Genomic DNA, 27,365 nt, shown 5'->3' with positions numbered 1-27,365 from the left:
TTTCAGAGTTCTTCGCCATATTTTGAACAAAAATACTGAGGATTTTTTTGGAAGAGAGTTTATCGAGCGTGCTTGGCATGCACAGATGTTTACAGCAGAAGAAGATGGAATTTCTGAGCGAGCCAGACAAAATACTCGCCTTCTAAACTAGGCCTCAAATGATTTCCCTGCCAGCGATGCTAATTAACCGGGAAACCTGAATTCGAATCGAGAGCCTGATTTGGGTTTTCCACATAGGACGTATAACCTGAGTTCGATCGAATCGAGAGCGTCGTTCAGAGTGCTTCGCACAGAATGTTCGACCGACGATCTATCTATCTATCCAGCCACGGCAATAGCAGGGAATGCATCCACCGACACGCGACAGCTTGTTAGCTATAGACAGTGAGCGCCACTAAAGTCCAGGGATCCACACAGCAAATGGGCTCACAATCCACAAATGCCAGCGACACATGGGGCCCCTGCGGCAGTTTTGGCATGATTATATCCAAGGAGTTATGGCGCGTACATAAAGACCAGCCAAATCTGGTGCAGAACGCTGAAGATCTTTAGCGATGACACTGCTCATCATTTCGCTCTTTAGTTCCAGGCGAAGGATACCTGTGGGAATCCTAGGATTACAGCGATGCGAAGAGGTTGCCCTGGACACAGTAATTTACACAACTCGTTTTCAAAAGGAACCTGAACAAATGAGCATTGTAAAGGCAGGCCTAACATTTTAATCTTCTGACACTAGGGAGCTGGATATAGTTTGAAGGGGACGGGCACAAGTTACGGACACACACACCAGCTGGTGCAGAATCGTTTCCTCCAAAGTTGTAGTCCTATGTGGGGGAAATGCGAAAGCTGAGCAAAAGTACAGGATGCAACAAAATGCCCACCTTTTCTACATGACATCGACTCCCAACAAAATTTACACGACGAATCTCATGTGCGGCCATCCAATTCTTCACCACCGAATGCAGCCACGGACGCTGATCCTGGAACATTTCAACATGTTCCAGTCATTTCTGTTTCAACTATCCCTTCAACAAATGATGAGACTGCATTTCTCTACCTCGTGCCAGCACTCCTGCCACTATGTTCAGCCGCAATATGCACACATGCACTCCTGCCACAATGGCGAAAGATCTTCCATGTATCGACCAGACATCACTGTTTTCCTATCGTCACGGTTACTTTATCTGCATGAAGCTTGAGACCTCGCCTAAGAAAGTACGGAGATTTTTCCTGAATTTCTGCCGATTTGGACGGTCAAGCGTGCTTGAGAGATTGTTAGAGCTTGTAAGATTATGGAAAGCAACTGCCAGCCTTGATTTCACAGTCGGATTCTGCTGTTTCTCAAGCAACTCATGGACCAGCCTCTGCAGGGGGGAGAGAGAGAGAGAGATATGATGAGAACACATGGCAAATAACAAGAACTAAGCCTCAGTATTGTACTTGATCTGATAACTGTTAGCCTATTAGAAACATGTTAAGAATGGACCTGATATAACTCCTGTTCACAGAAAAGCAAAGGAAGCAAAGCATCTGCAGCAGACCCTGCTAATTCCATTCTGCAACAGTCACACAAGATATCAGACATGTACATAGACCTGGATCAACTAAAAAGTAACTGAAACAGTAAGAAAAAAAATGAAGTTATGATATCCTAAATCTGCTGAATGTCGAGATGTGGAGCTCACCTGAAATCTTCAAACAGAAGTAATTGCAGGAGAAGCCTCAAGAAGTGGCTTGATATGCTTTCCTGTAGCTTGCCATTTGATCCTTCAGATTCCATAAGCTGTGAACTAAGTCCTCCTCTCCCTCCAATTCTTTCTTTGAAATGGTATGAAGCAAGAGCATTTACTGCTGCCAGGCACCTCTCAACAACATCGCTATCCTGCAACATGGACAAAACAAACCTAGCTATGTCAGCTGAAGAATAAAGGATGTACTTCTTTATAGAATGTACAACAATTGCAAGTGCTTCACATATTATAGATCGGACGAGATTTATAGACAAGTGACAGACCAGCATACATCTGATTATTCATTGTAATTCCCCAATTATACCTCATTTCACAAAACAGAACCATCTTATATTATGCATCATATTTTTCATGATTTTAAACACTGAAGGTTTGCTCAGATCACCTTATATCAGTTCAAGAGTGATTGCACATTTAGGTTTTCGTCATAGCAAATTAGAAAGATATAGAAAGTTGAACATAGATTCATAGAGAAACCGAATGCAAGAGTCATTTGGTAGAAGAAGGTAATGTAGGGATGCCATGTAACCAAGCAAGGTTCATTTGGTACCAACTCCTCAGTAGCTCACTGCAAACAGTGTGGCTGCTATTTGAAACATTAAGCAGAAGTAAGACAAGCTTGTAGTTTCACTCGGCTAAAACGAAATTTAGCTAGCCCAAAATGAATTATGCCGATTGACTGATAACACAACAGCGTAGTAAATGCAGCCATGTGAGATGTTCTTGCCTGATTGCGCAGGCCAAATTCAAGACTGCCAATAATTCTTCCAAAAGCATCCCTGTTTAAGTGAGCAACCTTCTCAGGGTACACTTCCAACAAGTGTGACATCAGTATAAAATACTGCGGAGGAACCAACTAACTGTTAGCATATTTGATTGCCATTATATTTTACTAGAAGAAAAATGAAACAAAAGCCACTTACATCACGACTGAGTTTAGGGTACTTAAGAAGGTCCAAAGATATCAAGGGAGTCACAATATCAAGACCAACATAGATGACCTGCAAAAGTAATAAACAAACTAGTAAATGCAGTTAACTCTTCCATGTCCTGATAACATAACACTCTTCTAGTCTTTTTCCTCCAGAAACTTTCCTTCTATAAACCTCATGTATGGCAACCGTATGTCCTATTGGGGGTTAGGCCACAAATAAGTATGCACTGAATATAAAAAGGGCTTATTCAAGGCCATATCTCTGGCTCAAGTCCAGCTGCGCCATTTCTGGTCAAACAAAAGCTTGCAGATAGGCCAGTATATGAAGGACTTAAAACTTGGCAAAGCTCCAATTGTATAACTACAAATCGAGGTTAATCAGTATATTTTTGCCTATCTGACCAAAGTTTTCTTGTGGTTTTGAGGTCATGAGAGACCAGTACAAAATAGTACGCTACCAATGACAGAGGATGAAAATTATGCTTATTGAATTTCCTATTGGTGGCCACAAGTGCTAACAGTTAAGAATTGATTCTCGATAGATATAGGTACGGTTCAAGTTAATTAAGAAAACAAAAGATATTGGAAAAACATCAAGCAACATACCTCTGCAATATCTGGGGAGCCCTCAATGTTGCTATCAGATAGGAAACCCACCTGCATTTGCCAACATCCAACTTAGTCATCTGGGGATCTTCCGATAGACACAACGCACATCAGTGTGTAAGGACGAAGGTTTACCAAATCCTTGGAGCATATATTTGTTAAAAGCCGAAGCAAAGCACGCAGATCCTTATATTTTTCAGATTGTGACTCACTGCGCAGAGTTGAAGACAGGGAGAGCATTACCTAGGCAAAATAGATAAACAATAAGGGTCAGGTTGTGAACAACATTCTCTGCAACTTCACCCAAGATGGTAACTTTACAGTCAGGAAGTACTCCACAACAATTACAACTAGAAAAGTTGCAAAACAGAAGTTCATTTGCTTTTCTCCATATTGCATCTGTTGCGCCAAGTTTTTTTTTGTCAGTTCTCATTTATAAACTTGATGAGAGCAACTTATTATCTCCAATAGCACAATAATCAGTGACGCTCTGTTCCCTTTAACAGTTTAACAACATCCCAAAAGCCCAAAGAAATTCCCCTCATCCAAACATTCCCCAAGGGCTTGTCTGGATTAGAGCCAATCCCTTTGTATACTGGTTTTCAGAAGCAAAAGCCCTGTAGCACATAAAACACACCACCATGATAATGGGCTCACACCTCATGACTCATGTACCATGCAAACATGGAAAAATGTATGGAGCGGGCGTGTGAACACAAAACGCTCATGTGCACGTGTTTTTCAGAGCAAGAATCGTTAGCAGCATCAATTGGAGAAAATTTTCTGATACGGAATAACGCAGTAATAAGGATTCCTGTTCTTACCTTTCCAATATTATGCGAGGAGTATATCTGGAGCAGTCGTAAGCAAAAGCTCATCAAGACTGATGTCTCCTTACCATCCAGGAATACAGCTTGACCATCAATGAAGTCAACCACGAACTTGAGTATCATGTATATGACTTCAGGCTAAAAAACAAGGAACGTTATTGTATGATCTTCAAGGTTTACATGTATATAAGCATGAAGTGATTCTATGTAAAAAAAAATGAAGAGTGATAGGATGCATGACAGGCAGATGAGTTACAATACCTGATTTTTGTACACTTCCAGAAGAGTCAAGAGTGAGTTCATCACGGTATGACCCATCTCAAACAGAACCTTTTGAGTGCGAGGCTGAGTAGCTCTAGCAGCTCCTCTTAGCCTTTCCAATAGGCAACAGACCTACAGTTGTTTCACATTATATATTGGCCTTAAAGAGCTTAAAGGAAAGAACATGCAGACTCACCATGTAGATAACATCTGGTTGATGTGCAACAGATTTGAGATCACTCCTGCTAGCATTTTCTACTAGGCATCCTGCGACTGGTCCCATGAGGTCTCTCAAATACCTTTTGAAACCAACACAGGCACTGTAAAATTTATTGCATCTATTCCTTAAGATAACAGACATCACTTGAAAATGGGCTTACTGCACAGATGCCTCAGGATCCTTGATGCAGGAAGCTGCACATGCAAGTGTTTCTGCTAGAGATCTCTGTATGTGGCAACAAAAGCATAAGGTCTTCACAACATGAAAGCACAAGATAAAAAAAACAGTATGATGAGTGCATGCAATAACAGTTACCTGTAAACGTCCACTCAATGAAAATAAAGAACGCCCACTCGCAAAAGCTGTTGTAAGATCACGCCATGAATCCTAAGAAAGCACATAGTGTTATGAAACATTCAATAAGAAAAAACAGGGAAAATCAATGATGGTAATGAAAGGAAAATCATGTTGTATTTCATTGCATAAATATTTTATACTCCCTCTATCCCAATGAATAAGGCTTATATTTCTTTCCAAAAGTCAAGCCAATTAAAGTTTGAACAAACTTGTAAATAAATCTTATCAACAAATATGTTATTCTACAGATATCATATGAAAATATGTACTCCCTCCGTCCCACCAAAAGTATCTCAATTTTGTCAAAATTTGGATGTATCTACCTACTAGATAGTGTCTAGATACATCCATATTTTGACAAAGTTGAGACACTTTTGGTGGGACAGAGGGAGTATTTTGCATGTTAATATTTTTTGTAAAAACTTGGTTGAACTTATATGGTTTGACTTATCAAAATAATATAATCCTTATTTATTAGAACGGAGGTAGTAGTGTTTATTAAACCATCATTGGTATCATAATGTTCATACATAATTTCTGTTGGCAAGTAGCTTCAGGTGTATCCACTTTTCCTGTTATTTTCAAGTTCACTACAACAGAACAAATTCAGCTCAGTGTGTGCAACTAGTGCTGACTGCATTTATATTTCAAAACAAGTACACAAATGGAAAGAAATTTCTGGTCTACCTCATTACCGAACATTAATATAGTCTTGGCTATTACTATGGAAACCTGGTGTGCTTGTACTGGTGGTGCAAACATTACCTAAGATGATAGAAGTGCTACAAAAAAAAACTTAACACATGCAAAGTAAAATGCATAGCATATTATTAAAGAACATGCGACAATTAGCATGATAACATCGGTTGTAACCGCTGATCTGGACTTACCAACTGCACAACATAAGCACATGTGTGTTTCCGTCGAACAACTGTGGCAAGTAGCTTTTGGCATGTGAGTGTCTGATAAAATCAAAGCAAATGATTAGGGATAACCTTCACACTGAGCAACCAGAAAGATGCCTTTGTCATGTGAACTATCAATAACAAATGCTCCATCTACTCACAAATTCTTGCCACTGTTGAAAGTATGTTCTAATTAAACCTTTTGGCAATTGATAACTTATATATTCTAAGTATTTGGTATTTAGCAAGCATGAAAAAAAATGAACAGCCTCCTACACTTATCTAATACTCCGTATTAAAGTTGTGCTTCTTTATAGAACTACATTGTGATAGAAGCTAAAGGTCAAAACTGCATCACGGAGACCATGATAAGCCTAAAACATTATGAACTCTTAAACTTTGCATAGGCTGGTCATTACTCATTAGCAATAACTAGCATGGCAAAACATAGAAACACAAGCATACGTTCACAGGTAGATGCAAAATTAATGCATTCTTGCAGATTTATTAGTAAAGTACAGGTTACCTGCAGCTCAATTTCGCCCTGATATGTAGTAAGTGCTACCATTGAGATGAGAACAACAAAATCAAGAACAAGCTCTCCTTGGTTATTCTCCCACGCAAAACTGTTCAGCAGTTTTCTAGAATGTTGGGATCCATGTTTACCCATACTATCGATTTCTCTACTAACATCAAGCGGTACTAAATAGGTTGCAACCCATCTGGCCAAGAACCAAATCACTGCCTGCCAACAGTCACAAAGAACTTAGGGAAAGACCATTATCTTAATAAATGACAAGTCCAAAAATGTATAAAAAGGTGATCTAAAAGATAAAAAGTTGAAGGGGGTGAATGGGATAAAGAAAAGCTAGATACTTGTACTCTCGTAAGTAAAACATATAATATCCCCAACTAGGTAACAGAAAAACTTGGGACATTTGGGGATGGAAAAAAAAATCCAAATAACTCTGTGCATAGCAAACTATTGGTATATTCTCATCCAGAGCAAAAGAATTAATAGAAGATAAAGGTGTCCGTTGATAGTAGTACAAAAAAGTACCTCCATCAGCCGGGGACTGAAGTACCTTCCTCTAATTCCTGAGTCCAGACATTGTCTTGAAAAGTTTATTATAGACCTGCATAACAAAGAGAGTCAACAAATCACGTTGTATCGCAATCCCAGTAGCTTAAAACTTGGATGGATAGGCCTAAATTTACATTATCCATGAAGTGGATGAAAATTCAGGCTAGAAACCTATAACATAAAGTTGCGTGACATCAGATAAAATATTTACTATGAGGCCTTGGTAAATAAAAATATGTTTCTGGATACCATAGATGGCTTGGGTCAACTTGGGGCATGCTTGTGTAACTTATTTCTGAATACTGAATTTAATTAGATGATATACATAGTTGCATAATAGGGAAAGCATTTAGCCAGCGATAAATTGTGAGAACAGGAAAAATAGGCAGGGACTAGTAGTGTCAAATAAATCTATGCCATGCTAAAAGTAGAAGTTGCCTGTTATGACCGGTTTGGCCTGTAGCAGGAGGAAGCCCATTAGTGGGCCTAAATTAGGGGCTTAGCCCATTTATCCTTTTCATTAGCTTATTTATACTGCTGTAAAACGTACGTGAGAAACCAGGCAATAAACTGATCTTATAGATCGTTACTGCCGACTCCTTGAGGAGTCGGTCTTCCCTGCCCTAGCCGCCGCTTCTTCCCCTTGCGCCGCCTTCCTCCAACCTCGCGACGGCGGCCAACCGCCGGCGCCGCCTTCCTCTCCCTCGTCCAGCACACTTCCACCCCTACAATCTACGCCCTAGACCAGGTAGACTAGCTGATTCTACCATTGCCATAAATTAAAACTGGTTTTCCGAAATATTTATGTTAATGCCAAATACAGAAACAGGTATAAGATCAACGATGAATGCATTATCCAGAATAGAAAGCTCTGCTAAGTAACCAAAACGCAAAAGCTATTACCATGATAATGTAACTACAGGATGCTGTGCTACTTCAACTACATTGGGGAATCCAGCCTGTAAAGCTTCAGGAATCTGTCAAACATATAACCAATAGTGAGAGTTTTGAGAGTAAAGATATGCATCTTAGCTGATGGGCATAAATGCAACAGCAAATTGCAAAAACACAGTGCATCCAGTGCAGCATTTAAGCCTCTGAACAAGTTGGAATTGAAGATTGCAGGCACTATGCCAGCAGATCGAAAGTGCAAATACAATATTCAGGATAACTTGTAAAATTTGGAAACATTAGTAAAAGAAGGGAGCTTCAAATTATTTACAAGCAGTGTTTCTCCTTCGCCTGAATCAGTTAGGACATGACTGGTAATCAGCAGCAGCCAATACAGCTCCTCCAATGTTCGTGTGGGGTCATTCTGGACATCTGCCTGCTAAGAATAGTGTGAAGTTCCGGTCAAATAGAGAACAGTGTGAACTGTATCGTAGCAGGGACATATACGTATCTAAGATAAAGCACAAGATCTAGCTAACAAGGAGACCTGACTTAGCCGTGCAAACCGCTCAGAAAATAATTGCTCAAGAAAGGGTATGGCGGTGTCAGCAGCTGCTCGTGCAATCAGAGCATACAAGGCCAACTGCTCATCACGCTCTGGACCAAGCAGTTACTTCATTAGTATAAAGGTACCCCAAACAGGAGGGGCACAGAATAGTAAATATTTTAGAAGGAATTTGTTAACATACTTGAAACAGAAACATGAAAGTATTCAGCGTCATCATTATCTTCAAATGCAGAATCAGCAGCAGCTATGCCAAAGAAAAGAAGGGCAGTCAATATGCATCAGCCGGACATGAGAACAGCAGACAAAGTACTTTGTATTCATAATTATCAATATCGTCAACAGTAAGTTTAAATGGAAAAAAGTAGCAAACCCTTCAAATGTGACTCTGCAATGATCTTAAACAAATTTGAAGCTGCGAGTGCTCCATCAGCTGACATAGGACTTTTATCAGCATCAGCTTCCTGTGTATAGACAGGATTGAAATGAATCATAAGCAGTAATTAATGGTTTACAGTCAATAAAATGGCAGGATGAGCTATTTTAACCAACATAAGTACACTAATATTAGTTAGGTATATGGACAGCGTGTAACAAAAATCATGTCATATTTAACTCCGTTTTCCATGTACCAAATAAGATAAGCCAAGCACTTCCATGCTGCCAAGGAAAACGGCGATAACAATTAGACAGTTTTTCCCTATTGGAAGGGAATATGGTGTTAGGGTTGATGGTGGGGATTTGTTAGGTACATGCTCTGCAAAGTCAAGTAAACTCTAAAAGCACATAGAATTACCAACTTTTTTAAGAGAAGAGATGCTACGCTTTCCATAAAAATAAAGATGTAATAAGCATGTTAACATGCATATACAACTCATCAAGCAATTCTGCTAAGTGATAAACACTTGATAACCAATCACAGAGGTCAAATCCTCTGCTCTAATGTCCAGATTGAACAAAGGGATTTACATTACATTTTAACATGTAAAGTTGTGTTTAACCAGGAAAGACTTAGGGCCAATGATGTCCGAGACACAGTAAAAAAATCTAGTGTAAACCTAGAGACAGTGCCATATACTTCACTGGAATAAAACATATACAACTAACAAGAAGTAGAGAAATGTCAACAATAGCCAACAAATATTATCACATACAAGTTTTGGACAGGAATTAGGAATAAGCACTGATAAAGAGAGTTGAATAAAAACATAAATGCATAATGTTAAGCACAGATCAATGACAATACCCCCAGAATAACATTCCATGTTTCTAACAATATATCTAGAGCATCTGAACCCCAGGTTTCTTCTTCATTCTGGTTATCCAGAACAGACTTGACAGCTTCGGATGTCAAAGCGGAAAGCAGGTTAATTGTGCCATATTGCCTGCAAGCATGTTCATATTACAATAAAACAGTAAGTCAAACCTTAGCTGGTAAACAAATGGTATAAACAGAATCCTGAAGGTACTAAAAGTGGTGACTTATCAGTTTAGCATGTGTTTATTAATATAGTATACAACCAATTAACTTATACTGCCTTATAGAAAAGAAAAAGCAAGTAAGAACGGAAAAAAATGAGGTGCAATAACTAACCTTATCGATTTCAGGAGGTTGTCAAAAAGTGAGCTGTTAGTCAAAGATGCCACTGAAAGCAGGGCATGGCAACCATCTATGAACTCACTGCACAGAGAGTAAATCATAATGCCCATCAGTATTTTTTTAATGTTTGCTCAGATTGAAGGAAGATTGTGATCATGGTTGCTGCACAACCTTTCGCTTCCGCCATTTCTAATTGATTCCGCAATGACATTTGGAGGTTCAATCCACATGATAACAGCAGAAAGTATGTGCATAAAGTGTTCAATCTGTGCATCACCATTATCTGAAAATAGAGAGCAAATATGTCATATAGACACGATTGCTAACATATTCTCATTTTCTGGTTGATATAATATTAAGAAGCTTTTCATGAACATCAAATTTGTAAATCACGGAAGTAAACAAACAAAGGATGTTTAAAATGGGCATATACCATTAGGAAAAACAGCGCCTGCCAAGGAGCATAATTGCACTATGACCTGTCTGCAAGAAACAGCAATAGGAGAATCGCCCCATAGTGTATCATAAGAGTACTTCTGGCGCAGGGTAGTGTAGAAGTTCAAAACCCAGGTAGTATGTGCACTTGATATTAGAACATCAGTCCACGAAGACCCTGGCTACAATAGAAAATGTAACCATTTATCAGGTGAACAGAGCAAAGATGTAAATAACTAAAAAGCCTTTACCTTGACCAATGAACGTTCAAATTTCTTCAGATTTATGGCATCGCTCCTCAAACCAGACTTTATCTTAGCATCTGAATTCTCATGTTCCAAAGTTGGCTTGAAGCTCCAGCTTAATATTTGAAGCATTAGGCGCAATGCCGCTGAACATGCTTTCTCCTCAGGTATAGTTACATTTGAATTCAAGATTTTGTCTGCGGTATTGAATACAGCAGCTTGTGCCCAGACATAGAAGTCCTTTGCAACAGGAAATGGCATGTCAGAACCATAATAATAGCAGTTTCAGAAGGCATGGCATGGACGATATTATTCTGAAAAAAAAGTATGCTGCAACCTTCAGAAACTTCACTTCAAGTGACCATTGGCATTGTTCATGGAACTCCTTAGGCAGGCCCATAGAAGAAGCAGTTGAAGGGGAAAACTCTGAAACCTAGCTCAAACATGAAATTTAAGGGTCAGTTGGGGCAACAGAAAACATGGGTAGCAAGCATATGAGCCTACATGAACAGTAGCTTACCAAGGTTTCTAAGAAATTGATCCCAGCAAACTGTCGATTAGGCCCATGCATGCCCCGGATGGACTGCTCAACCTGAAAAGGATATCAAACAGTACGTTCAGAAATAAAATAAATGGGAAATTTAAGTGATCAAAATTATAAAATAAAGGATAAATACAGAGCACAATTATGAAAATAAAACATAGATTTGGGAACCTATAAGTGGGTTTGGACATGTTTGCTCATAAGGGTGGAGAAGAATGACAAGGAAAAACTATCTCAATCATCCATCGGCCCATTTATGAATTCTACCAATTTGTTTTCTTCCTGTACATATATATTTCAGTCTAGTATTGCCAATTTAAGAAAAAACTGGATGCCTCGCTTGTAGAAAGATGCATGGCCGTTAAAAGGCCAAAATGGCTTAGGCCATACATCATTGCCAATTTAGTGGGCCCATTTATAAGCTAAACCAATTTCGATTTCTTCAAATATTTCAGTCCAGCATAGCAAGTTTGTGAAAAATGCAATTTGGATATCCCGTGTGTACACCATTAAAAGCCAAAAAGCTTAAGCGTCATCACTGATGAAGTTGTAGCAGTCTAACTGTTGAGAGAAATTTGTACCTCAAAGAAGATAGCGCCTTTTTCTTGGTCCGGAAACTCAAGCCTGCAAATATGTATTCCACATCAACACATATACATTTTGATCAAATATTCAAACAGTCAATTGCCTTGAAGCACACTAGAGGGCAAAAAAAAAATTAAAATCAAATAATTATTTATATGCACCATAAACATACAATTAGGAGATATCCTCCTGCATCACCACCTTTTGTGCATCTAATCATCATGGAGGATATCCTACAACCCAATCACCCAAATACCATAACCAATCTTTGTCCTGCACGAGATGGTGCAGGGATAAGCTAAGTAACTAACTTTTTTACTACCAGAAATAGATAACTAATCTATCCCTTATTGCAACAGTTCATCTTTATGAAAGTTGCATCAATCTAAAAACAATACCTGCAGTAAATCAAACCCAACCTGGTAACCCAACAAATGTAACAATATGCACCAATAAACATATATTCAGCAACCTAATGAATCCTCTTTGACAGTAAACAGGGAAAGAACAGTAAATAAAAACCATGCTTTCTGTAAACGGAAGCTAAGAACATGCTAATACGAAGAGGCAAAGTGCCATAAGCAAAAGATACATTCAACTACACTGGAGTAAGCAGAAAAATAAAAACGAACCAGCCTCTTTTTAGTAATCTAGCTGACACGGCAGAAACTTTTGATTGCACATAGCCATCAGGGGAACCTGCATGCTCCATCACGTAGTTCAGGCAATATCTACAACATTGGGTGAATTATATTAAACACAAGCTTCTTTTGTTGCATCACACAATAAGTACAAGCTTAAAATTTCCCATAAAAAACTCACAGTATTAGGCTTCTTTTGTTCTCGTCTGTTAGAATTCCCCACTCCCTTATAGCAGCATCACCAATTGCTCCAGCAGCTTGGAATCTCGCATTTGGCATTAGGGATGTCTCTGGGAGAACCGGAGAAGGAAATTCTTAGTTTCAACTCATCAGTGTTTTCACATGGCATAACAGAAATATATGTCGCTATGTTCCCCCGTAATAGTTATGCTTATGCATAGTTCTTAAAGATTGGACAAGATATAAACAGATTCGTTTGACCTGGCATTTGAACAAACAATGCATATGACGTCCTTCGTTGAGGAAGTAAATTTTGCACGCAAGGACAATTACATCCCAGCTTGTTCATGTTAGTTCTACATTACTGTTGAGTTCATACGACACTTCAAGGCAACTAAGCCCACACTTAACTTGTATCTTTCTTAGCAAGCATGCATCAAATAGTAGATCACTACATTTATGCAAACAGCTATGTTCCCCTGTAATAGTTATGCATAGTTCTTAAAGATTTGGACAAGATATAAACAGATTCGTTTGATCTGGCATTTGAACAAACAATGCATATGACGCCCTTCATTGAGGAAGTAAATTTTGCACGCAAGGACAATTACATCCCAGCTTGTTCATGTTAGTTCTACATTACTGTTGAGTTCATACGACACTTCAAGGCAACTAAGCCCCCACTTAACTTTATCTTTCTTAGCAAGCGTGCATCAAATAGTAGATCACTACATTTATGCAAACAGTGAAGTACAAGTACAACTGGCATAGGCTTACAAGAAAAATAACTAACAAATGAATTGAGTTGGCCTACAAACTGAATTTGGAGAAATAAGATGAGGGCATTTTACAACAGTTGATTCTTGTTTCGAAATCAAAGGAAAGGAAAGAAAAATTGCACAGTACAAAGTTTACAAGTTGGGCAATTCTGCTGATAAAAGAAGTCCTAGCTCCTACAGTACTAAGAAATCCACATCAAAACTGAAAATATCTTAAGCCTTGTCGAAAAAATCGACTCCAGTCATTGTAGAGGCGCAGCTGTGCAGATGTACAACAACATACCAAGAATAAACCTGCAAGCTTGATAAGGCATCAGAGATGAATGGAGTGAACATAGAACTTTTTCCGCTTCAGACGGATTCATGTGCACCTGAAAAACCATGCAAAATCGAAAGGTTATGTACTTATCTCCTAAGTAAAGTTCGTAGTAAATGGATGAAACATCTATAGAAAGGAAAATGGCTCGATGTTCATTAAATCAATGTCCCGATGCGACATTAGGTGAACCAACCAAGGTTATCACATTGACAGTTATCATATCATTGAGATAACTTGGTCAGTTACAGAAAATCAAACAATGCATATCCAAGTGTCAAAACAAAAACAAGATGATCAATATAAAATCAGCATCGTGCAGACTCTTACATAAGCAAATGACAAACCAAACCACAGTAAGCTTAGTAGAGTGCGTACAAATTTACTTGAAATACAAAACCGCAAACTCATTGATCGATAGAAATTGCTAGCCCAATCACTAGATGGAAATTGTAAAACGTTCAAACTAAGGAACTTGTGACCAGGCAATGAACAAGTAGATCAAGATTAATTATCAGTAAATCTTCCTTGCACCTGACAGGAGTGACAGGAAAATATCCCCTAGCATAGAAATCGCATACTTAGAATCTGTGATGCCAATTTCAAAAAAATGTCCCCAGAGACCAGTATAATTTTCCATGCCAACAGAACTGTGTCTTTTCCTTTAGTCGATGAGGAATCGGAGTACCTCACCTGACCAAATTTTATAGACACCGAGACACCTAAATTACGAAACCAACTCAAAAGCGCCCAATCCGTCGTTAAACCTCAACGCAATCAAAATGCCACAGCATCTGAACAACATAAGCTCTTCCTCCGTCAGAACACGGCAGAGTCGGGGCAGAAGCCACTGCCCACATGAGGACCAAATCTACACGGAGACACAGAAGAAATACAGAGCGCTAGCTAGCCGCGCCAAGGGACGGAAGTAGTGAATTAAGCAGGGTGAAAACGTGGGCGGCAGCGGGCTGTAAAGGGCCCCAACCTGGATGAGGGAGCAGGCCTGCTCGATGGCGAGCATGGTGGCATGGAGCTGTTGCGCATCGGGGGTGCCGCCAGGGAAGCCCTCCATGGCGGCGGCGGGCGGCGGCTGCTGCTTGGGATCGCGGCGGCTGTATGCGTGCGTGCGCTCCCGGCGGCGCTGGCTTAGGGCTTGAAGCCGCCGCCGCCGGGGTGTAGGAGTTTGGGGAGGGAGCGAGGCGGAGGCGGAGGCGGACAGCCTGATGGTTTTCTTCAGGTTTGGGGGCGGAACACAGGGAGTGCCTCGATGTCGATGGCTCCGGGGTGGAAATGTGGAATTACCTAATTAATTAATTGGAATCGGTATTGAAATGTTTGGGCCACGCTATGGACTTTTTTTTAAAAAAAAACTCATCATATATTAAGCTAGCAAGCCGCCTCATTAAAAACCTTCCAATCCCCTTAGGTACCCTGGTAAGGAAAAGAGTGCGTCTGAAACTTGCCGCCACAAATCAAAGTTTGGTTACATCATTTAACAGCTTATCTAAGAGGAACCTAGGGGGATCATCGTCCCAAGTACAAGAGCTTTTACTATCAAAACTATGACGAGCTAACTCATGAGCCACTTGATTTGCTTCTCTTGGACAGAACTTGAAGGAAACTTCACCGATGGATACCACTTTGTCAACACAATCAGCAAATATAGCTGAACACTCATTCCACCAGCGTTGTTCCCCCGAGCAGGCTTGGATTGTTTCTAGGGAATCCGATTCTGCAATTAGCCGAGCACATCCCAAAGATTCTGCAAGACTTAAACCCTCACGCATAGCCACCGCCTCCCCCATTGCAGCTGACGCCACATGTGATAATAACATAGTTTTTGCTGCTACAAATCTTCCTTCATAGTCACGAATCACCGCCCCTATCGCTCCCGCTTTTTCTTCCACATGAAATGATGCATCAACATTAAGCTTCATAGTACGGGCTTCTGGTCTCGACCAAGTAGCTTCCCCGCCTTGGCCTAACCTTGACTGTCGAGTACCTGCGTGGGCAGTAATGGAAAGTATGGATAACTTACACTTGTATGTCGGTGGAACCGCTTCATTGTGCGTTCGTCTCCTTCTAATCCACCACAAATACCAGGCTGTAACCATGATGGTCTCCTTGAGTTTAACTATATTTACTCCTGGAACGTTGGCATCGGAACGCTATGGACTTGTTTGGTTGCAAGGGGTAATAAGAACAACAGAACCAAACCTAAGTACGTGTGGTAGGTATTTGGTTTGACACAAGTCTTTTTTTTCAGAGTACGCCAAGGACTTACCATATCTTTATATATAGAAGGCAGAGGTTTGAGTACAAGAACACGTTACCACAAGTAGCACACACACCACACCGGCTAGTCGAGAGAGGGGCACGACACCCGCGGGCGCCGTCGCCGCCGGCCCAACGAGTTGGGCAAGACCTTCGTCCGCATCGTCGCACGACTCCGAGCCTCCGAGATTTGGGGCAAACCTGTCCATGGAGAGACACACCGCCGCCACCGCAGCTCCTCCACATCATGGTCACAAAAAGCCGTGGTCTCCAGCACGACGGCCCAAGCCACCAGCTTCAGCCTAGACGAAAATAGCGCAGCACTCCCCACCACCTCCGGGGAAGGCCAGGTCGTCTCCGGCACACCCGCTCCAGGCACTGCCAACATCTGGCCCGAGAAGCGCAGACCGAGCCCGCTCCAACCACCAGCTCCCACGCCGGCACCACCGAGAGGCATCGCAGCCCGACCCCAACACCGGGGCGGACGACCGACGCACCAGGGCACTCCGCCCTGGCAAGGCGTCCTCCGCTCCGCCGCCCCCAAGATTGGGTCTTGCGCCTCCGACTCCTTGAAGCCCCGCCGCGCCACGCCGCAACCGCCGGGGAGCCCCGCTGCTCGACCCCAGCACAGGGAAGGCGGCTGATGCGCCCGGGCACTCCGCCCTGGCCACGCATCCTCCCGCCTCGCCGTCCCCTGGATGGGATCTAGCCGCGCCGCCACCTGACCGCTCCGCCGCGTCCTCCCTCTCCTCTCCTTGCTGCTTGCCCAGTCGAGGACCTCCGCTCGTCTGTGGGCTTCGTCGTGCGTCGGCGACGACCTCCAGACCCGCGCCGCCGACCTCCCACCGCCACCACCTCGCAGCCCTTGTGGCGTCTCCCTCCGCGCCAGGGAACCCGCCTGGCGCGCCGAGCCCTGCCCGCCGCCTTCGACGGCCGGTGCCGCCGCCACCGCCGGCGCCGGCGCCGGCAGCGGCCGGGAGGAGGAGGAGATTTGGGGCCTTTTTCTGTTTAGGGTTGGGGCTCTCCGGAGCCGCTCGCGCGAGAGCGACCCGGGAGAGGAATGACCAAGTGCTTTTCTTAGTACTATAATTGTTTGAGACAAGTCTTAGAGCATGTCTAACAGGCCCCTTACTTTTCTGCCCCGTAAAACGCGAGTATTTCACCCCGTATAAAAAAGTGCTCCTAGATAGATCGTTCCGTCTAGCAGACCCCGTATCTCACCCCGTAAATTCGTAAATTTAAAACCCCGGGAAACTTGTTCATAGTCATAGTTCATAGATAGTCGATCATACATACGGATCAACATATATGCATATTGAATTGATCCTAAATGGATCGCGACTTCTAGTCGGAGAGGTCGACGATGTATGCGTCCGCCTCCGCCTCCCGCGCCTGCGCCTCCTTCACGGCGGCGATGGCCGCCGCCTTCTCTTCTTCCTCCGCCCTCTTCTTGTCGGCGTCGTCCTTGAGGAACGTTGCTATCGCCTGCAAGAAGAGGGGATCTTCCTCCTCCTCCTCCTCGCCGACGAGCGGAGCTCCTCCGCCGCTGGTGCTCCCGATGCGTGCGTCCCATGCCACCTTCGCCCAGCGGTTGCGCTCCCACTCAGCGCGCCACTTGTCGAAGTCGGGGCCGCTCATCGGCTTGAGCGGCGGATCCTCCTTGTACCAGCGCCCGCCTGTGGCGAACTCACGGAGCTTCGGCGGGACGTACAGGGCACCGGCGTACCTGCACGCCGCACGGCGGCTCCTGGCGGCGGACCGCTTATATTGGAGACGCCACGCCTCCTCGACGGTGTCCGGCGAGCGGGATCGCTTCGATCCGCTCGTCGGCGACGCGGTACTGCTTCGGCGTGCGTACATGCCGACCGGCGGTTGAAATGCGGAGCTAGGGTGCGCGGGATTTCTCGCCGGAGCTAACTGGGGAGGCGGCGGTGCACGATGGAGCTAGGGTTGCGAGTGAGGGGTTAACCCCTCACTCGCACCTTCGCCCTGTATAAGTAGGGGCGGTGGTGCGGATATCCTGGGCCCCGTATTTCGCCGAAACGGCCCGGACCGAATACGGGGCATGCTAGACGGCCCAAACCGCGCCTGCCCTGTATCCCGCCGGAATTTTACGGGGTGGACGGGTTTTAAGGGGCCTGTTAGACATGCTCTTAATGAGCTTGTTTTGGGAATCTTGGGGCTAGCAAAAATATCAAGAAGCATGTCATAGTGTCAATAATGTTAGATGGTTGAAACGTTGGGACTTCGAGTGCAGAGTGTGTAGTCTAGGAAGCAATTTTCCCTCAAGGGTGACTCTAGGGTTATATCGAGCTCTCGGGGAACTGCGCAAAGAGGTATCTCTCCCTCTCTTTTTCTAGCAATCCTGCAAAGTATAATAAAGCCTTGTGTCCCCAACACCACCGTGTGGTATTTCAAACACACGGTTTCACGTAAGTAAATAAAACACAAGTAGTAATAAAACGAGTAAAACTAGATAAAATAAAGTAACTAAGTAAAAATAGTAAAAGGGTTGGTTGTTTTGGGGGTTTTGGATGCAAATAGGAAAAGTAAATATTTTTGTATTTTTGGATTAAAATAGTACAACAAATAGAACGATAAGATAAAAGCAATATAAAAGTGTTTCTACGATAAAAAGTGGACCGGGGGTTCATGAGTTCACTTGACTATTCTCTTTTTTAAGTTGTGGTGGACAATAACAATTCTTCAATGCGATATGAAGATGCAAAATAATAACATGTGAAAGATACGCATTCATATGGGCATCACATCCTAACATATAGATGATGCAACACATCTTTCTTATATTCCACAAGAAAGGGAAAACTCCATGCAATCTTGTATTGAGAACTAACAGAGCATATCCATAAGTACTTTGACATGATGTTTGAATATCAAATATGCTACCTTCAGCTAACAAGATCATCACTTTTGTCACGTGACGAACATAGCACATGCATTCACTTTGTCCTTAGTGAGGTAGCAAAAGAAAAGGCAAAACCATAATAGATCATGAATTTGTTGTTACTATTCAATCACCAAAACCATGCTACTACATCTAATACACACATCACACCACACACGCTCTTGCATATAAGTTGGATCAGTACAAATACTTAAGAACGGGGTACATAATATGCATCTCTCAATACATCTTGCACATAATATGATAAGATCTCATAGCACAATATTATAGAATAAGGATCCACCTCATAGGTCATAATCATGTAGGACAGCTCATATGGCACTAAGAACTATGAAGAACATGAGAGAAATAGATCAAGCTACTGCCACAAACCCGTAGTCCCGAGGTGGACTACTCCCTCTTGGGCATGGTGATGATGATGAAGACGTTTGAGAAGGTGGAGATCCCTCCGGCGACGATCTCGGTGCACCTCCCAGACATCCTCAATCTTTTCCTCACTCTCTTCCTCTCTCGATCCTGGCCTAGACGTTGCCAAGATAACTTCTCTAGCTCTCTCTCTCTCTCCTTTCTCTCTCGGCTTCCAACTCTTCTTTCAACATAAACCCTCACAATGTCTGAACGTCGCAGCGTCTGAACCTTTCTGCAATGTCCCAATCCTCGCAACACCCCCCTCCTTTGCAACGCGTGAATCTTCGGCTTATATATCTCCAGGGATGGTCACAATGGCTCGCCGGGGCACCGCCCAAGAGCGTTCCCGAGCTCAATCGGATGGAGCCACGCATGCGACGTGCAAGTGGGTGGTGTGCGCGGCCTATGGATGTCCACGAGCGGTGCGCTGACGCGCTTGATGACGGCGTGACAACTCGGCTAGCGAGTTGTCACTCCTGTCCACAGCGTAGGCCTCTGTCGGTCTGCGCCATGATGGCGCCCAGGGGTGCAAGCGCCTCGCCTGTTCCCCACGCAAGTCCTGATGCGTCCCATCGATCCCAGTTGTCCCCTGCTCCTTGGCCTCGCCTGCCCAAGGAGAGGAGGCTTCCGAGCCCTTCTCGGGGCCGTCTGAGCCACGCCTTGGCTCAAAGGCTCCGCTTCCGAGCCCTTAGTCTCTCCCCAGGGAACGCTCCCGGGAGGAGGCGAAGGGCAGCTCTTGGCTCCGTTTGTCCTATTCTTCCCGTCATGTCTGCTCTCACAGACTCACCTTTGTCTGGGAGCTCTTGTTCTCCATTGGTTGTCCTATGTAACAAGGTAAATTTTAGCAGTGTTGCACGGGTTTTACCACAAGTCATACCTGCATATCTTGCCATAGAAGTATCGTGGAGGTCGTGGGCTGGGGCCCGCGCGCACCGCGGCGTAATCGTGTGGGCCCTGGGTCCCATCACGCCGACAGAAGCCCCCGGGCGAGGGCCGGCATCGCCACAGAGTAGCCTACGAACAATCTTGGTCTTGAGTTCTTCGGAGGATTTCGTTGTTGGGCTTCGCCCAACAGCGGCGTGCGGGCCCAGCCTGTCGTGGGGCGCGACGGGACTGTGCGCCAAGTCTTTGACATGTGCATGCGTCACTACTCGAGTGTGAGCGCAGGCGACGCGCCTTGCCTTGTCTTCCGCGGTGAGTCTTCATTAACAGTCGCTGCTTCAAAATCCTACTAAAAGTGCATGGAGCCCCCATGTGTGGTTTTGGTAATTAATGACAATCCATATGGACTAATGTTTGCATTGAGTTATATTTGTAGGAGTTGTCCATAGGCAATGCTTGAACCATATGTTGGCTTCAAGGTTGCAATAAGAAGAAATTGATGAAGGATATCAAGTGTCAAGTATGTCTTGAAGATGAAGATAAAGTGAGCCCTCAAGTTACTTCAAGACATCAACATGTTTGTATTAGGTTGCAATAAGAAAAAATTGATGAAGGATATCAAGTGTCAAGTATGTCTTGAAGATGAAGATGAAGTGAGCCCTCAAGTTACTTCAAGACATCAACATAATGAAGTGCAAGTTCAAGATGAGCCAACTCGAAGAGATCATAAGCTTGAAGCTTGCCATGAAGAAATGAAGTGCTAGTTCAAGATGAGCCATCTCGAAGAGATCCTTTGATTGACTCTTGCCATCAATATGGTGATCATGGATATGTGAAGTTGCGTCGAAGAAGAAGCTCTCCCGTGGTGGTTTATGGGGGAGCAATCTACAAGACTTCGTTAAAAAAGCACAATCAAGGAAGGCGTTTCATCTTGTTGCGGTCAAGACCATCATCATAAAGCTCAAGTGGAATGCGCAAGGTTAAGGTTTTCTCTTGATAGGGTTTCTTTCTCACCGGTCTCATGGTGTAGTTGGAGACCGGTTTATAGTTTAGTTGTCGTACTATCAAGAGGGCTCTCGAGTGAGTAACTCGATCGTATCGTTCGGAGAGAGCTCAAACCTTTGCATCCTTGCATCATCTTTCTTGGTTGTTATTTAGATCTTATCCATGTGATGTTTTAGAGCTTGTGCTTATTCTCATGACAAGCTCTAGTTCATCGAAAATGGATTTCGCATAGATCACTTGTTGAGTTTTCGAGTTTGGTTCATCATCATCTTTCTTGGTTGTTATTTGGATATTATCCATGAGGTGATTTAGAGCTTGTGGTTATTTCCATAGCAAGCTCTAGTTCTTCGAAAACGGATTCCGCATGAATCACTTGTTGCATTTTCGACATTGGAGTTTTTCTCGGTTTTTCGTACTGAGATGTTTCGCTCTAAAATAAATAGTAAAATCTACCCCACTTGTTATTAATCTTTTCACTCTTTGTGGGGTAGCCTTTTTCATCCTCTTTACAACAAAATTGGTTTCACCTAAATCCAAGTCTCCTATCTCAAGTTGTTGCATTTTCCATATTGGAGGTTTTACCGGTTTGTCTTTTATAGATAGGTAAAACCTTTATTCATTTATTTCTATCCTACCTTACTAGACTATGATGGTTCCCTACATGATCTTGTAAAGCTTTTTACTAGCTTCGAAACGAGCCCGAGATCATCAAAATCGGAGTCCGGATGCAAAAGTTATTCAAGTTTTTGTGAAGCAGTTTTTTGGCCGGAAGTTGGCTGGAAGTTCCGGTGGCCGGAACTTCCGCCCTACTTCCGGTGAACTTCCAGAAATGACGATTCTGCACACAGAAGTATGCTGTAAGCATTCCGGGGACGCCATTCTTCACCCGGATGTTGGCCGGTACTTCGGGGGGGGCGGAAGTTCCGCCCCAAGTGACCGGAAGTTCCGGTTTTGACGAGTTTTGTGCATAACGGACAGATTTCTCTTGCCCTATTTAAGGGGGTCTTCTTCCCCAAAGTTTTCTCATACTAGATTTGGATTACTGCGCAGAAACAGATTTCTTGCTGTCACGAATCTGGGCAAAATTCTCTGTAAGTAACTCAGAAAATTATGCCAATTTACGTGAGTGATCCTCAGATATGTACGCAACTTTCATTCAATTTGAGCATTTTCATTTGAGCAAGTCTGGTGCCTCAATAAAATTCGTCTTTACGGACTGTTCTGTTTTGACAGATTCTGCCTTTTATTTCGCATTGCTTCTTTTGCTATGTGGGATGGATTTCTTTGTTCCATTGACTTCCAGTAGCTTTGAGCAATGTCCAGAAGTGTTAAGAATGATTGTGTCACCTCTGAACATGTGAATTTTGATTATGCACTAACCCTCTAATGAGTTTGTTTCGAGTTTGGTGTAGAGGAAGTTTTCAAGGGTCAAGAGAGGAGGATGATACAATATGATCAAGAAGAGTGAAAGCTCTAAGCTTGGGGATGCCTCGGTGGTTCACCCCTGCATATATCAAGAAGACTCAAGCGTCTAAGCTTGGGCATCCCCTTCTTCATCGACAAATTATCAGGTTCCTTCTCTTGAAACTATATTTTTATTCGGTCACATCTTATGTACTTTACTTGGAGCGTCTGTTTGTTTTTGTTTTTGTTTTTGTTTGAATAAATGCTTGCTTGTGTGGGAGAGAGACACGCGCCGCTGGTTCATATGAACACATGTGTTCTTAGCTTTTAATTTTCATGGCGAAGGTTGAAACTGCTTCGTTAATTGTTATATGGTTGGAAACGGGAAATGCTTCATGTAGTAATTGGTAAAATGTTCTGGATAATGTGATACTTGGCAATTGTTGTGCTCATGTTTAAGCTCTTGCATCATATACTTTGCACCTATTAATGAAGAAATACATAGAGCTTGCTAAAATTTGGTTTCCATAATTGGTCTCTCTAAGGTCTAGATAATTTCTAGTATTGAGTTTGAACAACAGGGAAGACGGTGTAGAGTCTTATAATGTTTACAATATGTCTTTTATGTGAGTTTTGCTGCACCGCTTCATCCTTGTGTTTGTTTCAAATAACCTTGCTAGTCTAAGTCTTGTATCGAGAGGGAATACTTCTCATGCACCCAAAATCCTTGAGCCAACCACTATGCCACTTGTGTCCACCATACCTACCTACTACATGGTATTTCTCCGCCATTCCAAAGTAAATTGCTTGAGTGCTACCTTTTAAACAATTCAAAATTTATTACCTCTGATTTGTGTCAATGTTTTATAGCTCATGAGGAAGTATGTGGTGTTTATCTTTCAATCTTGTTGGGCAACTTTCACCAATGGACTAGTGGCTTCATCCGCTTATCCAATAATTTTGCAAAAAGAGCTGGCAATGGGATTCCTAGTCCCAAATTAATTAACAAAAATAGACACTCCTCCATGGTATGTGATTGTTGGACGGCACCCGAAGGATTCGGTTAGCCATGGCTTGAGAAAGCAAAGGTGGGGAGGAGTGTCATCATAATAAAACTAAAATAAAAAGGCACTCCTTCATGGTATGAGATTGTTGGCAGGCACCCGAAGGATTCGGTTAGCCATGGTTTGTGAAAGAAAGGTTGGAAGGAGTGCCACACAAAAATAAAATAAAATGGGAGCCGCTCTTTGAAGGTTTGTCTGGCAAGGGGGTTAGAGTGCCCACTACCATTCGTTGACAACAACAAACACCCCTCAAAATTTTACTTTTATGCTCTCTATATGTTTTCAAAACCAAAGCTCTAGCACAAATATAGCAATCGATGCTTCCCTCTGCGAAGGGCCTTTCTTTTACCTTTTATGTTGAGTCAGTTCACCTATTTCTCTCCATCTCAAGAAGCAAACACTTGTGTGAACTGTGCATTGATTCCTACATACTTGCATATTGCACTTGTTATATTACTTTGCATTGACAACTATCCATGAGATATACATGTTACAAGTTGAAAGCAACCTCTGAAACTTAATCTTCCTTTCTGTTGCTTCAATGCCTTTACTTTGAATTATTGCTTTATGAGTTAACTCTTATGCAAGACTTATTGATGCTTGTCTTGAAGTACTATTCATGAAAAGTCTTTGCTATATGATTCATTTGTTTACTCATGTCATTTACATTGTTTGGATCGCTGCATTCATTACATATGCTTACAATAGTATGATCAAGGTTATGATGGCATGTCACTCCAGAAATTATCTTTGTTATCGTTTACCTGCTCGGGACGAGCAGAAACTAAGCTTGGGGATGCTGATACGTCTCCGACGTATCGATAATTTCTTATGTTCCATGCCACATTATTGATGATATCTACATGTTTTATGCACACTTTATGTCATATTTATGCGTTTTCAAGAAGTAACCTATTGACGAGATGCCGAAGGGCCAGTTGCTGTTTTCTGCTGTTTTTGGTTTCAGAAATCCTAGTAAGGAAATATTCTCGGAATCGGACGAAATCAACGCCCAGCATCCTATTTTTCCACGAAGCTTCCAGAACACCCGAGAGTCGCCAGAGGGGAGGCCTGGTGGGCCCAGGAGGGTGGCCGGCGCGGCCCAGGCCCTGGCCACGCCGCCATACCCCCTCACCGCCTCTTCGACCCTCTGACGCCGCCTCTTCGCCTATTTAAGGGTCCTCGACCTAAAACCTCAACACGGAAAAGCCACGGTACGAGAAACCTTCCAGAGCCGCCGCCATCGCGAAGCCAAGATCTGGGGGACAGGAGTCTCTGTTCCGGCACGCCGCCGGGATGGGGAAGTGCCCCCGGAAGGCTTCTCCATCAACACCACCGCCATCTTCATCAACGCTGCTGTCTCCCATGAGGAGGGAGTAGTTCTCCATCGAGGCTCGGGGCTGTACTGGTAGCTATGTGGTTAATCTCTCTCCTATGTACTTCAATACAATGATCTCATGAGCTGCCTTACATGATTGAGATTCATATGAGTTTTGTATCACAATTCATCTATGTGCTACTCTAGTGATGTTATTAAAGTAGTTTATTCCTCCTGCACGGTGTAATGGTGACAGTGTGTGCATCGTGTAGTACTTGGCGTAGGCTATGATTGTGATCTCTTGTAGATTATGAAGTTAACTATTGCTATGATGGTATTGATGTGATCTATGCCTCCTTTCGTAGCGTGAAGGTGACAGTGTGCATGCTATGTTAGTACTTGGTTTGGTTATGTTGATCTGTCATGCACTCTAAGGTTATTTAAATATGAACATCGAATATTGTGGAGCTTGTTAACTCCGGCATTGAGGGTTCGTGTAATCCTACACAGTTAGTGGTGTTCATCATCCAACAAGAGGGTGTAGAGTCTAGCATCTATCTATTTATTCTGTTATGTGATCAATGTTGAGAGTGTCCACTAGTGAAAGTATGATCCCTAGGCCTTGTTCCTAATTACTGCAATTATCGCTGCTTGTTTACTGTTTTACTGTATCTGTACTGCCTGCAATATCACCACCATCAACCACACGCCAGCAAGCACTTTTCTGGCGCTGTTACTACTGCTCATACTTATTCATACCACCTGTATTTCACTATCTCTTCGCCGAACTAGTGCACCTATTAGGTGTGTTGGGGACACAAGAGACTTCTTGCTTTGTGGTTGCAGGGTTGCATGAGAGGGATATCTTTGACCTCTTCCTCCCTGAGATCGATAAACCTTGGGTGATCCACTTAAGGGAAACTTGCTGTTGTTCTACAAACCTCTGCTCTTGGAGGCCCAACACTGTCTACAAGAATAGAAGCTCCCGTAGACATCAAGCACTTTTCTGGCGCCGTTGCCGGGGAGGAAAGGTAAAAGGCACTCATACTCCGGTCCCAGGTAAAGTACTTTTCTGGCGCCGTTGTGTGTGTGCTCGAAGCTATTTCCTTTAGATCCTGCAATTGCATCTTTTTGTTTCTTGTTTACAATAGTTAGGCATAATGGAAAACAACAAAAATATGAGAGATCTTTATGAACTTTATCTTGAATTAGGACATGATGTGTTTGAAGAGAGAATTAAAAAACCCATGGAACTTTATATGCATGATAATGGGAATGTTATTAATATGAATGCTTTGAACACTATTGTTGCTAATGCTATGGAAAATTCTAAGCTTGGGGAAGCTGGTTTTGATGAGCATGATATTTTTAGTCCCCCAAGCATTGAGGAGAAAATTTACTTTCATGATACTTTGCCTCCTATTTATGATGATTATAATGATAATAGTCTTATGGTGCCGCCTGTTATGGAGGATAAATTTGATTATGATTACAATATGCCTCCTATATTTGATGATGAGAATAATAATGATAGCTACTTCGTTGAATTTGCTCACACTACAACTAATAAAATTGATTATGCTTATGTGGAGAGTAATAATTTTATGCATGAGACTCATGATAAGAATGCTTTATGTGACAGTTATATTGTTGAGTTTGCTCATAATGCTACTGAAAGTTATTATGAGAGAGGAAAATATGGTAGAAATTTTCATGTTACTAAAACACCTCTCTATATGCTAAATTTTTTGAAGCTGCACTTGTTTTATCTTTCTATGCTTATTGCATTATGCCTACATAATTTGTTTATTTACAAGATTCCTTTTCATAGGAAGCATGTTAGGCTTAAATTTGTTTTGAATTTGCTTCTTGATGCTCTCTTTTGCTTCAAATACTATTTCTTGCGAGTGCGTCATTAAAACTGTTGAGCCCATCTTAATGGCTATAAAGAAAGAACTTCTTGGGAGATAACCCATGTGTTTATTTTGCTACAGTACTTTGTTTTATATTTGTGTCTTGGAAGTTGTTACTACTGTAGCAACCTCTCCTTATCTTAATTTTTTTGCATTTTTGTGCCAAGTAAAGTCTTTGATAGTAAGGTTCATACTAGATTTGGATTACTGCGCAGAAACAGATTTCTTGCTGTCACGAATCTGGGAAAAATTCTCTGTAGGTAACTCAGAAAATTATGCCAATTTACGTGAGTGATCCTCAGATATGTACGCAACTTTCATTCAATTTGAGCATTTTCATTTGAGCAAGTCTGGTGCCTCAATAAAATTCGTCTTTACGGACTGTTCTGTTTTGACAGATTCTGCCTTTTATTTCGCATTGCTTCTTTTGCTATGTGGGATG

The 27,365-nt window shown here is 42.5% G+C and overlaps 1 protein-coding gene across 5 annotated transcripts; it reads right to left on the bottom strand.

Annotated features, from left to right (window-relative positions):
- Nucleotides 1-642: 642 nt before the first annotated feature.
- On the bottom strand, nt 643-15,018 carry LOC127300419 (uncharacterized). Of its 5 annotated transcripts, XR_007851237.2 has the most exons (33): nt 14,715-15,018; nt 13,697-13,784; nt 12,636-12,744; nt 12,446-12,544; nt 11,810-11,852; nt 11,205-11,276; nt 11,022-11,117; nt 10,691-10,924; nt 10,438-10,621; nt 10,176-10,287; nt 9,999-10,085; nt 9,651-9,789; nt 8,778-8,868; nt 8,589-8,651; nt 8,387-8,496; nt 8,171-8,278; nt 7,852-7,925; nt 6,925-7,000; nt 6,391-6,609; nt 5,850-5,921; nt 4,918-4,989; nt 4,763-4,827; nt 4,579-4,681; nt 4,383-4,514; nt 4,116-4,259; nt 3,427-3,534; nt 3,292-3,342; nt 2,675-2,752; nt 2,479-2,592; nt 1,686-1,882; nt 1,487-1,556; nt 1,058-1,364; nt 643-980 (listed from the first exon to the last, which is right to left on the bottom strand). XR_007851237.2 is itself a non-coding variant. In XM_051330535.2 (32 exons), the coding sequence occupies exons 1-32, from the start codon at nt 14,799-14,801 to the stop codon at nt 1,176-1,178; spliced, it is 3,483 nt and encodes a 1,160-aa protein (XP_051186495.1). In that variant the 5' UTR covers nt 14,802-15,018; the 3' UTR covers nt 643-1,175. The 5 variants fall into 5 exon arrangements, 4 of the variants coding, with proteins under 4 accessions (XP_051186495.1, XP_051186487.1, XP_051186502.1 ...); XM_051330535.2 differs by having other exon boundaries at nt 643-1,364; nt 8,171-8,275; XM_051330527.2 differs by having other exon boundaries at nt 643-1,364; nt 14,715-15,008.
- Between the last annotated feature and the right edge of the window lie 12,347 nt (nt 15,019-27,365).

The sequence above is a fragment of the Lolium perenne genome, chromosome 1, assembly GCF_019359855.2.
Source record: "Lolium perenne isolate Kyuss_39 chromosome 1, Kyuss_2.0, whole genome shotgun sequence".
In the NCBI taxonomy this organism is placed as follows: domain Eukaryota; kingdom Viridiplantae; phylum Streptophyta; class Magnoliopsida; order Poales; family Poaceae; genus Lolium; species Lolium perenne.
The sequence above is the reverse complement of the archived record's forward strand: the minus strand, read 5'-3'. Positions and strand labels throughout refer to the sequence as shown.